This window comes from Silurus meridionalis, chromosome 6 (genome assembly GCF_014805685.1).
Source record: "Silurus meridionalis isolate SWU-2019-XX chromosome 6, ASM1480568v1, whole genome shotgun sequence".
Lineage (NCBI taxonomy): Eukaryota > Metazoa > Chordata > Actinopteri > Siluriformes > Siluridae > Silurus > Silurus meridionalis.
In genome coordinates, this window is record NC_060889.1 from 10,985,339 (window position 1) to 10,999,374 (window position 14,036).

Here is a 14,036-nt window from a genome sequence, read left to right on the forward strand (position 1 = left end):
AATCAGAAGGCTTCCCGCGAACCGCTTGACACGTACAACGAAAGCAGTAATCTTATTGGATGATGTTATCATTACGTCACCTCCGAAAAAACAAAAAACCCGCGAGTATTAAATTCAAGCAGTTCAACAGCAACTGGATCTTTTGCTCAGGAATAATAATGCCGGCCACGAGTGAGATGTTCCCAAGTGGAAAGTGCACCCCAGCAGGGGAGAAGGTTCCAGCAGATCCATCTCCATTCTCTCTGTTCTGTGATGAACGTGGCTATCTGAACCAGATTCAATACATTCTGCAGAATGGAGTGAAAAGGGGAGATCGTACCGGAACCGGAGTGGTGTCTGTGTTCGGGTTACAGGCCAGATACAGCCTGAGAGGTGGGGCATGTTCACTTTATATCTCTTACACTTTATTACATTATGCATACTAATTCACTCTCAAAGTCCCAGCAGGAAGCAGCATTTCTTCACTAACGACCCACAATCTGCACATCACCTACTATATTTAGACTGGGACTCAACCACTGGGCCATAGGATAGAATACCTTTTTTAAATTTTATTTGTACTTCTATTTTATATATAATTTCTTTTTTTATATATGCAAATTTCTGATGTTTTCTTTGCATCTATAAATAAAACACTTCTGATTCTGAATTATGGGGACTTACATTTGAATTACACAATGCCAGTCAAACATTTGGACAAATCTTCTCCTTTATTGGTTTTTCTTATCTAAAAAGATTTTTTACACTATACAATAACAGTAAAGACATCCAAACTATGAAAGAACATGTATAGAATTATGTAGTCAAAAGATGAATAACTCAGAAGATGTTTTATATTTTTGTTTCATCAAAGTAGCCAGCTTTTGCCTTGATGACAACTTTGCACACTTGCATTTTCTCAACCAGCCACATGAGGTCGCCACCTGGAATGGTTTTACTACAATCTTGAGGCGTTCCCAGAGGTTGTTGAGTGCTTTTCATTCACTCTCTAGTCCATCCCAAACCATCTCATCTGAATATAGACCTTGTGACTGCATTATGCAAATGATGCAAATCTATGCAAATCTATGCAAATCTATGTAAATCTATGTAAATATAATTTGTGAATCTGATGAGAGAATGCTGAGTATGCCAAGCTGTTGTCAAAGAAAAATGTAGCTATAATCTAAAGTATAAGACATATTCTGGGTTGTTTAACACATTTTAGTTTATTATGTAATTTTATAGGTGTTCTTTCATAGTTTGAATAGTGGGGAAAGGCCACTAAGAGGAGAAGGCATGTCCAAACCTTTGACTTGTACTGCATGTCATTCAATTTCAAGTTCAATTCAATTAATGATTAAATTATATAATTTGTATAATAGTGTTATGCATGTTATTGCACATGCTAAACATTACTGTTAACATTCATACTATTATTCCTGACATTGTGAGCCAATATTATGACCTCCAAATGCATACTTTTCATTATGTTTGAGCTTTCTTAGATGTTTAAACCATAAAACTTTTGTTTGTTTGTTTTATCAATTTTTCAATTATTTAGATCAGTTTCCTTTGCTAACAACCAAACGTGTTTTCTGGAAAGGGATTTTGGAGGAGTTATTGTGGTTCATAAAGGTAAGTGGTTATTTCTTGCGGTGTTTTTTTGGTCATATTAGCATAAATATTAGAAATATGTTATGAGTAATAATGCATTTTTGTAATGTGTTCAGTTGGATTAATTTTTTTTATCTCTAGATTAAAATTTGTTCCATTTACAAATGATTAGGTTTGGTTTTTTTTTCTCAATCCTTTTATGAATTATATAAAGAATGCAAAAAATATCTACATATTCATGCATTGCAAGTGAAGTTAATTAAAGGAAAGTCTAATAGAAATGTTGTGTACTTTTCAAACTCTGGTGCAATAGTCAATATTTCTTCTTTATTTTACAGAGGATATAAAAGTCTACACACCCTTATTTAATTGCATTTTTTTAAATATATAAAGACATATGTTGGTTAATAACCACATGTCAGACTTATTACTTCTTTATTTTGATCTACCAATGAAAAAAATTCAGCTGAAAAATAAAAGTAATATCTAATAATTTAAAATATTTCAAATACAAAAAAAAATACAACACTCTGGTTGCAAATCTGGAAAATCAGGACTGTAGGTAAATAGCATACATCTGCTATCAATTAAAGTGATTCTGATTTGAAACCAGATAAAAGTCTACTGCTGTAGTGTTTGCTTAAATGTTCGGGCAATTCTACTAAGAGCCATGGGCCACAAAGAGCTGTCAAATAAACTGCGAGATTAAATTGTTGAAAGGTATAATATATAAGATATAAATTAATATCAAAGGCACTAAATGTACCATGGAATACTGTCAAAAGATCATCAATAAATAGAGAAAATTTGGCACCACAGGACCCTCTGACGTTGATGAGATGACTAAGAGAAGCCTGTCTGAGCAAGGCCAATAGATTAATTCAAAATGTGTATTGGTCTAATAAAACAATGGTTGATCATCCTAAAAGGAATGTTTGATCATTAAAGGAACATCATCCAAGGAACACTATACCGACAGTGAAGCATCATGCTTTGAGGCTGCTTCTCCTTAGCTGGCCAAGGGCACTTGCCAAGATAGATGGGAAAATGAATAGTTCCAAATACCAAGATATTTTGGCACAAACCTGCAAATAAAGAGGGATTTCACATTTCAACATGGCAAGGAACCAAAGCACACAAAATAAACAAAGACAATGGCAAATGACAAAAGGATAATCTTGGAAAGGCCCAGCAAGGGCCCACACCTTAAACCCCACCAACCCAAAATTTGGCAGTTTAAAAGAACCTTTTTGTTTTATTTTATTTTTTATTTTTTTGCAAAGGAACATGAGATAAATTCCACAGTCTAGATGTGTGAAGTTAATAAAGACTTTTTCACAATGACTTGAGCATTAGTTAGAAGGTGTCTTCAGACTTATGCAATCAGGTTTTTTTTTTTTATTTATTTAAAATGTCCCCAATTATTACATATATTTTTTCCCTGTAGTTTTGTTTGTTGAAATATTGCATTAAATATGTAACAAGTCTGACATTTATGTTTGTCTTTTTTATTTGAAAAACCTACACTTTCATAAGGGTCTGTAGACTTTTTGTCTACTGCATTGATAATATGAAAAATTATAAAATATTATAAAAAAAAAAAAAATTCAAAGCCAGTGTATGAGTACAAGTTTTTATTATTAGTATTTAACTTGAATATCCTTCAAGATTGTTCCAGAATCTAATACCTGTTCACATTCTTATAGTTGCACATTTGTATTATTTTTTGTCTGAGTGCACTTAGCAATGATGGCAAAAGGTATTTGCAAATGGTGATTTTAGTTTGCATAGGAAGTCTTCATGATCCATCATAGGTTTTGAGGTTGGAACTTTTGTACATGGCTGGAAATGGTGGTGAGGTGTAAAAAAAAAAAAAATTAACTATACCAATTTAACCATTAAACACACATTTGGGCTTAGAGAATACGAAAAATGAAGTCAATTTAGTCCTACTTTTGCATTAGATGACAGTTGCCAGTTCATTGTCTGTAATATTTTCTAAAAGAAGGTATGAGCTTTAGCCTAATATTAACAAACCCACAAAGCAAACACTCAGCTGCTATTGTTTGGTTTTTCTATAGGTTCATTCTGCATGAACGGCTGAAATGGTGCTTGAATAGCATGCGCTAATCAAACTGGTTAACTTGAAAAATGCAATGTTAACATCTACATGCATGAGTTACCAATAGATGGCAGCAATCTGACACAGATCTTTCTTGTAGGGGTCGACAAATGCAAAAGAGCTTTCAGAGAAAGGTGTGAAGATTTGGGATGCAAACGGCTCAAGGGAGTTTCTGGACAAGAATGGATTCACCGAGCGTGAGGAAGGAGACTTGGGCCCTGTGTACGGCTTTCAGTGGAGACACTTTGGAGCAGAGTACAAAGACATGCATACAGGTGGGTATGCTGTCTATAATAAAAGTATTTTAGAACAGGCATAACATTATGACCACCTGCTTAATATTGTGTTGGGCCCCCTTTTGCTGCAAAAACAGTCCTGACTCATCGAGTATTAACAGCATTAACTTCCTCAGCGATTTGAGCTACAGGAGCTCATCTTTTGGATCAGACCACATGGACCAGCCTTCGCTAAACCACCTGCCTCAGGGAGCTTTGGCCTTCCATGACCCTGTTGGTTCATTACTGTTCCTTCCTTGGACCACTTTTTATAGATACAGACCACTACAGACCAGTAACATCCCCCAAGAGCTGCAGTTTTGGAGATACTCTGACCCAGTCATCTAGACATCACAATTTGGCCCTTGTCAAACTCAAATCCTTACGATTGCCCATTTTTCCTGCTTTTATCACATCTTTGTGAAAATTCACATTATTCACATATTTGTGGAAAAAAATCCACTGTAAAAGATTAATCTAGAGAATGCCAACAAAAATGCATATTAATATTACTCATAACTTTGTCATATTTCAAAAAATCAAGAAATAACCACTTACCTTTATGAACCACAATAACTCCTCCAAAATCCCTTTCCAGAAAACATGTTTGGTTGTTAGCAACTTTGAGGAAAAAATGTTCACTTGTCATAATGTTATAATGTTATGCCTGGTGGGTGTAAAAAACGTCTACAGTATCAATCACTTGAACTGACTTAAGCACAAGTATGGCCAGAGAAATAATTAGTTCACAAGTGGAAAAAAACATGATCATATTGTATTTTATCTGTAAATACATACAATATTTGGATCATGCATTATTTGGGATAGAAAGGGCCGAATATATCTTTGCAGTTGTATAGTGATTTCAGCAGATAAATAAATATTAAATGTATTAACATTTGTTGGGAAGATTATTTACTGATTTGTTTTGGTGATGCCAACATATAGGCATAACATCTTGATTTGATAAAAGTCCTAGAACTGAATAAAAAGTGATTAATCGGAGTGTAAAACAGGAAGTACTTTAACTTCTACTTATGTTGTAGTCAATACTAAGTCTGACTCATGTTTCCAGATTACTCTGGGCAAGGTGTTGACCAGTTGCAGAAAGTCATCGACACCATCAAATCCAATCCTGAGGACAGGAGAATCATCATGTGTGCTTGGAATCCTAAAGGTACAGATTTTGAGCCTATATAGTATCTCATGTGTGGTATATAAGTTCCTATGAAGTCATTAACAAAATTCAACCTGTTCAACCTGTGCGTTTGCTTTATGGGATCTTGGTGGAGATTCTAAAATCCAAAGAAAATTTTGTATGGAAGAAGTGGTTCAGCATGTTTTCAATAAATACATCGTTCAACCCAAGCAACCTAGGTACTTTTTTTTTTTTTTTGCCTTAAGACCTTGGTGGATTAAAAAAAATATATGTATATGCAGACGTTTATTAAGTTGCTCTCTAGGCAGTATACACTGCATTTTCTTTCTCACTACTAGACAACCATTTTCACAGTAGCTCTGTGACATAAGACTTGTCTGCACATGGAGTGCTTTGAATTCTTTAATGCAGGGAAACTTGCTTTGATTCAACTTTCCATAAGAGCAAAGTCATATATTTTCAAGAACACATCCTGTATCAAAGGCAGCATTTATTCTTTTCACATACGAGTTTTCTACACAGCGATTTAAAGAATGCTGGAGTTCATATTTTGAAGGCCAGTCAACATTTCATTTCAACATTCAAAAAACAAAAAAAAAAGTGATTTCTGTTCCTCTTTTCAGATCTGCCCTTGATGGCTCTTCCACCCTGTCATGCTTTGTGCCAGTTTTACGTCTCAGATGGTGAGCTGTCATGTCAGTTATACCAACGTTCAGGAGACATCGGACTGGGTGTCCCCTTCAACATTGCCAGCTATGCCCTACTTACGTACATGATCGCCCATATCACAGGACTCAAGGTATTAACACACACTAATTATACAGTAAAAGATGTCCTTAAAGATTATATCTGAGTATTTAATAAAAGCCCAATGATTAGCATTTTAGTTTTACTTTTGAAAACAGAACTTTTACTGATTATTGATGAGTTCTGTCAACGTATAACAATAACCATTATTCAAACCGTCAAGGAAGCCATAATTCTTACTAAAAGAATTATGGTTGGTTATAAACTATACAAAAAATGTCAAATATTTTAGGAGTTTTATTTCAGGCTATTGTGTTACTCTCATGTTAAGTCTGAATCCTTTCAGTTGGTTCAGTTGCTCATTTGTGCAGGTTAAACTGCACCATCTTCATTGATTCCACTGTTGTAGACTAATAAATACTGCCTCATTGCTGTTCCTCTAGTGTGTATTATGCATTGTTTTTATTATCTTTCCCTGATCCTATTCAGCCTGGTGATTTTGTACACACTCTTGGTGATGCCCACATCTACCTGAACCACATTGAGCCTCTAAAAGTGCAGGTGAGGTGGATATTATATTTAGTATGTGAATATAATTACATATAATGTGTGCACAACCAGCATGTGAATTAGTTTTTATTGTTTTTTTTTTCCCCTTCCACCTCAATAGCTTCAAAGGGAACCACGTCCTTTCCCCAAACTGAAGATTCTTCGCAACGTGGAACGTGTCGATGATTTCAGAGCTGAGGATTTTGAGATATGTGGCTATGATCCATACCCCACAATCAAGATGCAGATGGCAGTTTGAACATAGCCTCTGGGTCCATGTAAACACACATTCCTTTGTATGTCTAATTTTCTGTTTGACTCGTCCTATTGTTTTGAAGATGTGTATATATTTGTGTTCATGTAAAATATTTGGTGAATGGTTTTAATGTAAAATTTCAAATAAACACTCCTAAAACTCATAAGTGTACCATTTTCATTTTAATATCACTGAATTTAATGCTTCAGTATGAAAGTGTGAAACAGGCAGAGTAAACAGGATTCGATTGCAGTTTATAGTGTCACTGATTTATAAGTAGAAAATAATTTTTATTTTTTATTGAAATCCTTTGCAAGATTTAATTGCACATGTTTTTGCAATGGTCACATAATCAACAGAAAGTATAAATCCCATCCCAACCTTTCATTGTTGATTTCAAGAAAAGATTATTATTTTTTTGTTTAATCAGCAGGGAGTTCCTCAGAATATTGGTGTATCTGCCCCCAGAATGCATCTCCACACCTCTCCACGAGGAAACTGATATTTCTGCACTGATGCCTCCAAAATCTCACAGGAGAATCCAGGATCCTAATAGGACCCAAAGCAGCCATAAGAAACTCGATTAGAATGTTAAAAACCTCTGAGTAAAATCGGTGAACTACCCATTTAAATCTGAATCACACATGCGTTTTGCTAATCACAAATGAATGTCCATCTGTTGTGCAGAACAATTTTAAAGATGCTTTTGCAAACATGAAGTGGATGAACTGTCACAAGCCTTCTGTTTTATAGTGTGTAAACTTGACTCACCTTAGGAGGAATGTAGTGTGCGTTTCTGATTACGGTAGGACTTTGGAAATGCTCGTGAAGATGGTCCACATATTCGCACATCCTTTGGTACAGAACAGGAAGCGAATGAAAAACCGAACCCCACACTACAGTATAATAGGTTTATTAATGGTGGTGTATGTTTCAGTTTAAACTGATATTTCCCAAATACTCTGGGTTTACTACTAGAGTGCACAGTAAATGTTCAATATTACATTCTGGTCCATAAATATTAGGACAAACAATTTCGGGTCATTTTGAAGCATCTATTTCAGTTGTATGGTCTTCCAGGCCTAAAGTTCTGTAAAGTATTCCGCGTTTTTTAAGATTTGACCACTACTTGATTTTTTTTGAATGGCAACCAAATGCAAATTCAACACCTGAACTTTTATCTCCTTCATTATGACTTAATTTGGCGGTAATTTGACAAACTAATGACCGACCTGGCCACAAATCTAAATGTTTTTGTTGCCATTAGGATTTCAATTCAATTCAATTCAATTCATTTTATTTGTATAGCGCTTTTAACAATGAACATTGTCTCAAAGCAGCTTTACACAGATAATGTGGTGATTAAACATAAATATGATTTCTACAATGTCCCGTTTCTACTGATATACATTAAATCAATACATTCTAACAACTATAGTTAAGGTATGTTAAAGTAGCTTCCAGTCTACCCAATTAATCAAATGTACACTAACCTCCAATTAAAAAGAACTAAATAGTAGCCTAATTTTATATGAAAACTGCACAATTTTTAATTGCGTGGTATGCACTCTGCGTATCTTACACCCACATAAAGGTCTATACGTTTACATCATTTATCTACTCATCTGCTCACCTGTTGTCCAAGCTGGCGGACACTGAAATATAGTCAAACAGAATGAGATGCTGGACAAGCTCGCAAAGACCCACTCCGCCAGCATGAGGACACACCGGAACTGGAAAAAAAAATTCACACAAAACCCTGTGGATTTATTAAAAGCTCAAACAAGCAAACAATCCAAAACATTAAAAAGAGATCTCACCTTTAAACTTGGCAGCCATTAACATGATGGCGAGGTTTTCGTTGACGCTGCCCACCCTACAGCTGTCGATCTGAACAAACTGCAGCGCAGACGCTTGCAGGAACTGCTTAAACATCACCCTGTTATGGCACTATCACAAAAATAATACACAGTTACTCACACATTCAACCTCTCACACAAAGTACAAGCATTGAATCAAACACACCAACCTGTTCTCCAGTGGCAACTCCAATACCCAAAGGTGCAAGAGCCTGAAACACAGATATATCATTGATAACTCTCTGTAGATCTGAGGCTATATAAAGAATAGGGTTCGAATCGATAAATGACACTTTCTCATTGCTATTCCCACACATGCTGACACTTATTGATTACCTTTGAGATGGCAGCATGCCCAAGGATGTCATCCGGAGAGGTGGGTTCTTCAATCCACAGTGGACGGAACTCTGCTAGCCTGCTTACCCAAGAAATGGCCTCACTGACATCCCATCGTTGGTTGGCGTCAATCATCTAACAATAGTAAGGACACAAGTCACTGAACTGTTTCAAATTTCAGGATCTTTTTTAGAGATATAGGTCTTGTAGGTGCAGGAGAAGTTTTTTTTGTCAAGCTGAACAAACCATATAATCTGACTTCTTATAAATGAGTAAATGATTGTGAATGCTGAATCATATCACACGTACACTCTTCTGAATCCAGTGAAAAAGCAAGGCCAGTTCCTTTGTTTCTGCTATACACTGAAGCTATTTGCATTGGGGATTTAATCACGACAAATACGTCTAGATTTTATAAAAACAACACTAAGAAAATATCACGTTTCGTTTGAATTCAACTATTTTTCAAGTGATCACACATACTTAGTTGAAACCCTGACTTGTGAAGACTGCATTTTTCATTTCTTTTTGCAGAAATGGATAGACCAACGCCGTTTACGGGATAAAGCGATCCAAACTCAGCTAAGAAAAGGCGTCAGTATCTCGTCTTGGACATTAGTTTTATATATAGTATTACATAATGAATGAAACAAAAAATGTTTCAACTCTGTTACACTGACAAGCAAAACATCCCTGTTTTAAAGAATTGAAGAATTGAGGTTCAAAGATGTGCTCTATTCATGGTTTTCTTTTCCTAAGAAGAAATTTTTTTTTTTACCTTTCCCATCATGTTGCATGAAAATTCTATTTATTTAACATTCTGTCTTAATAATTACGTGCATCTAATTAAAAACCTTTAGCCAATGTTAATAAACTTTATTTCGGCTTCTCCCGTTAGGGGTCGCCACAGCGGATCCTCCGCACGGTTGATTTGGCACATGTTTTTACGCTGGATGCCCTTCCTAACGCAACCCTCCACAATTTATCCGGTCTTAGGACCGGCACTGAAAGTGGCTGGGGTTGGTTCCCTGACTGGGGATCGAACCCGGGCCGCAGCGGTGAGAGCACCGCATCCTAACCACTAGACCACCAGGGAGCCTTTAGCCAAGTCTAATGCTTCTGCAAATTTAGCATAGGAATCTGATGTTTCTAATTCACAAGAAAATCCCCCCATTTATTTCTTTTACTTCTATAGCACTGAAAGCACATGCAAATCCCTGCATTATTACTATAATAAAACACCAAAGTGGATATTTGAGCAGATGCTGGTGCAGTCTGAACGAAGATTTGGCCACTTCTAAATGGCTAATACATTTTTTTTGTGGAAAACCTGAAGATTATACGATATGAATTACAATACACAAAGTATGCAATATAAATGACATATTAAAATACAATAATAATAATATCTAGTTTAGAATGTTGGAAATTACCAGCAGATTTTCTGGGCCGATCATGTTCCGAATGAGCTTGCATCTGCGAATGTCATCCTGCAAGTCGGCCCCTACTTTCACTTTAAACCTGGTCCATCCTTCGCCTAGTGCAGTAGAACACAGCTACACACATACACAGTGTTAATTAACCTGTCTACATATGCATCCTTGCATTTTTTATCCTGCAGCATCTCTCATTAGTGCATGATCAAAACACACACCTGGGTGAGCTGTTCGTCTGAATATCCTAGCCAGGCACAAGATGTGGTGTAGGCTGGATAGCCTTCCTTCAGCATCTGGTCCTCTACAAGGATCAAAGGTGTCATCATGTCATTATTAATGTAACTTGCTGATATGGTTGTATGGTATGGTCTGCATGGCAAAGACCTCGCTTTGTGACTGCTTAATCCCGATTGAGTGCACACACAGTTTAAGCCACTATCCACACTTCATACTAGGTGATAAGATATTCCAGGCAAAACAATAATTGGAAAATGTGCCGATAATAATTGTGTACACTAAAATATGTTCATCTCGTTGGCTGCTCATGCAAGGAATCTCTTTATTTAAACAAGCACGATTCTGTACAACACTGGAGCATTAAATTGACTGAAGAAACAATGCCCAAAAAATGCTGCAGTCCATTTCACTCTAAAAACATGACAAACATATTGAAATAGCTGAACCATTTTGCAACAACTAGTCTGACAACCAAAAAATAAAATCATAGGTCAGCTATATTTTCATCTCAGGTTACAATGATCTTTTCATCTTAGTCATAAAACCTTTAAAATATTATGTTTTACATTGCAAATGTGAACCTAATGCTTGCAATGCCTACAATTTCAATATAAATGGGAGCTCCAGGTAGGTGGTAAAGGATTGAAACACAATCTGACGCCATGTTTGTTTCTATCAAATTACGCGTGTATGTGATAACCAGCATCCACTAAATATCTGTGAGATCCAAACCTCAGAACAAGAGATTCCTACCTCTCTGCTGCTTTCCCTTGTTGGCTTTTTCCAGGATATCTATTTCCAGATAGATAGAGAGAGAGAGAAAGCTTTATAAGCCAAAAATGTTCTGGGTAAATATCATTTAATAATAATGACCTCACCTAATGCTTCCTGCTCGGTGAGCGCATCAGTGATGTAAGTGAAATCTATACAGCGGATGAGCTGTCGTGGGTCCTGTGAAAACACACACATACTCCCAATCAAATCCCTCTTGACCTTGTCACAGTATCTAATACAGTCAAACAAACAAGGCACACTTTTTGATGTATATACTAGATACCGAAGTTAGAGTGTCATATGATCTTACCATGTCCACGAGGAGCTTCCAAAGGGGCTGTATAAAAAAAAAAACCATTATGTGTATGTAACATAAAATCTAGAAAAAAATCTAGAGGTTACAGATATTTAAACTTATATTAAGATAAATGTAATTGTCTCAATGATCTTAAAGAAAGATTACAAAAAAACGTCATGGTATCATTCTGGCATAAAACTGCAGTAGATAAAAATGTATTTAAAAAAAAAAAGAAAATGATGCATGAACTGAAATTGTTTACCTTTCCCTCTGCACGTGCCCACATATCCCAGACAGCATTGAGGATGGCGGCCGTTGCCAGCTGAATGACTCCCTTCTCTGGACCAATCTGGCACAAAGTAAAGTCAGTATCGGTGGGTCGGACTTTAAACTTGAACTCACATGCTCGGCTACTTACCCATCTCATCTGTCCATCATTTGCCAGGAGTCTGTAGAATCCTCTAAAGTCACTCACAATCTCCTCCAGTGTTTTTCCAACCACCACAGTTGACAAGGTCTCTACTGCACACACAACTACACAGAGACATGAGAATATACATAATAATATATGATGTTCACATGAATTCGGAGTAACAAACATTATCCATGTTTAATGTTTGTGACATTTACATTTAGAGCTTAAATTATGAGTAATTTTTATGCACATTCTCCCCATGCTCTCTAATTACTTTCAACCTCCCAAACATGAAAGGTGTGTATGGTGGCCTGCAATGAACTGGCATCTCATTTGTGGTGTGCTCCCACCATAATCATAAACAGGTTCATGAAAAATGGTTTTACTGGTTACAATAGGCATTGTACTGATATGAATGGAAACTGTAATGGTCCCAAATGGTCCCAAAACCACAGGAAGTTCTATGATGGTTTCTAATGGTGTTTTCTTCCAGCAGGGATCACACACTAACACTGATCAGGCATAACATTATGACCACCTGCCTCATATTGTGTTGGTTGCAAAAAAGAGTCCCGAGTCGTTGGACATTACATACAGCATTAAATTCTTCAGAGTTTTTGAGATACAGGAGCTCTTCACGTGCATCAGTGAGTCTCGGCCACCCATGACCATGTCTCCGGTTCACCACTGTTCCTTCCTTGGATCACTTTTGATAGATACTGAGCACTGCAGACATGAAGACACCTGACAAGAGCTGCAGCTTCGTCTATTTGTCCATGGTCAAACTCGCTCAAATACTTACGCTTGCCCATTTTTCCTGCCTCGAACACATTAACTTTGAGGACGAAATGTTCACTCGCTGCCTAATATATCCCATGATTCAGTGTTATTCAGTCACCGGTCTTTATGTCATAATGTTATGCCTAGTCGGTGTATGTACATACATATATATTTTTATTTGACATGAGTTGCCTACAGTATAATCCAAAATATTTTATATGCTTTTTGCTACCACGTGGGGGCGCCTTCTAACAGCCCAAACCAAAAGCTACAGAAACAGGAAGCAGGAAGCTGTTTTCCACAATATCCCAAGCTTTAATAAATACAATAAAGGCAGGTATAATATTGCTAAAGCTCACCGATTTCAGTGCCTCTTCCCACCGTGAAGGTCAAACCAAATCCTTTCAGACTAGTATCTGTATCGAGGACTACATAAGCTGTAGAGTAGTCCGGGTCGGTGTGCTGAAGAGGGTCACATGACACAAAGCATAACCAGTCCAAAAGATTATCAGTGTATTGGAAACAGTGGGAAACCGATCTCAACTCGAAAAAAACCACGTGTATATTAATGCATCTCTCAATGTTTAGCAGAAGTGGTTAAGTAGTTATGTCGTGTAAAACCTGCAAACGTGACACACGGTTGTGGTTATATACGCACCATAGCGTCTGACCCATGCTGCTCCAGAGACGTGGGGAATCTCACGTCACTTACTGTCACCTTTGTGATTTTTGCTTGCAACATTTTCAACGTCGTTTCAGTTTGAACTCCTTTGGGGAACCAGGTGAACTTGGAGCTCATATCCCGCCCCTTCTGGGCGATGATTGGCTGGACTTTAGACGTCTGGAACACTGGATGGATGCACATGACTATATTGTTGAGCTTTCTCCCTTTGTAAAACTCTTAACTCAGCAGTTTTGCCTGCTATCAACTCATCACTGGATTCAAAACAAGAAAAACACAATGTACTTCACACTAAACTACAACAACAGTGAAACAATGATGATTCCTGCTGAAAATAACGTTAGATCACAGAAATTCTAATGGTTTCCACTAAAACAACTATTACAAACCATCATCTGTTAACCATTAAAAGTCATAATAAATGGTTTCCCGAAAGAAAAAAATACATACTTGGAATGTTCAATGATATGATGCCCTAATGGGCTCTACCCGTGTTGTAGATATGAGATTTGCAG

General features: G+C 36.7%; 2 protein-coding genes across 2 annotated transcripts; one reads left to right on the forward strand and one right to left on the reverse strand.

Moving 5' to 3' along the window:
* Positions 1–88: 88 nt before the first annotated feature.
* On the forward strand, positions 89–6,867 carry tyms (thymidylate synthetase). The gene is made up of 7 exons (XM_046852394.1): positions 89–372; positions 1,544–1,617; positions 3,819–3,993; positions 5,069–5,170; positions 5,776–5,951; positions 6,389–6,460; positions 6,570–6,867. The coding sequence occupies exons 1-7, from the start codon at positions 159–161 to the stop codon at positions 6,705–6,707; spliced, it is 951 nt and encodes a 316-aa protein (XP_046708350.1). The 5' UTR covers positions 89–158; the 3' UTR covers positions 6,708–6,867.
* A 121-nt stretch (positions 6,868–6,988) lies between these two features.
* enosf1 (enolase superfamily member 1) lies at positions 6,989–13,659 on the reverse strand. Its single transcript, XM_046852393.1, has 15 exons — positions 13,498–13,659; positions 13,199–13,301; positions 12,063–12,178; positions 11,907–11,993; positions 11,657–11,683; positions 11,451–11,523; positions 11,326–11,364; positions 10,554–10,636; positions 10,333–10,455; positions 8,900–9,034; positions 8,734–8,775; positions 8,525–8,654; positions 8,338–8,437; positions 7,476–7,557; positions 6,989–7,253 (listed from the first exon to the last, which is right to left on the reverse strand). Exons 1-15 carry the CDS (start codon positions 13,636–13,638, stop codon positions 7,146–7,148), a joined length of 1,389 nt encoding a protein of 462 aa, XP_046708349.1. The 5' UTR covers positions 13,639–13,659; the 3' UTR covers positions 6,989–7,145.
* Between the last annotated feature and the right edge of the window lie 377 nt (positions 13,660–14,036).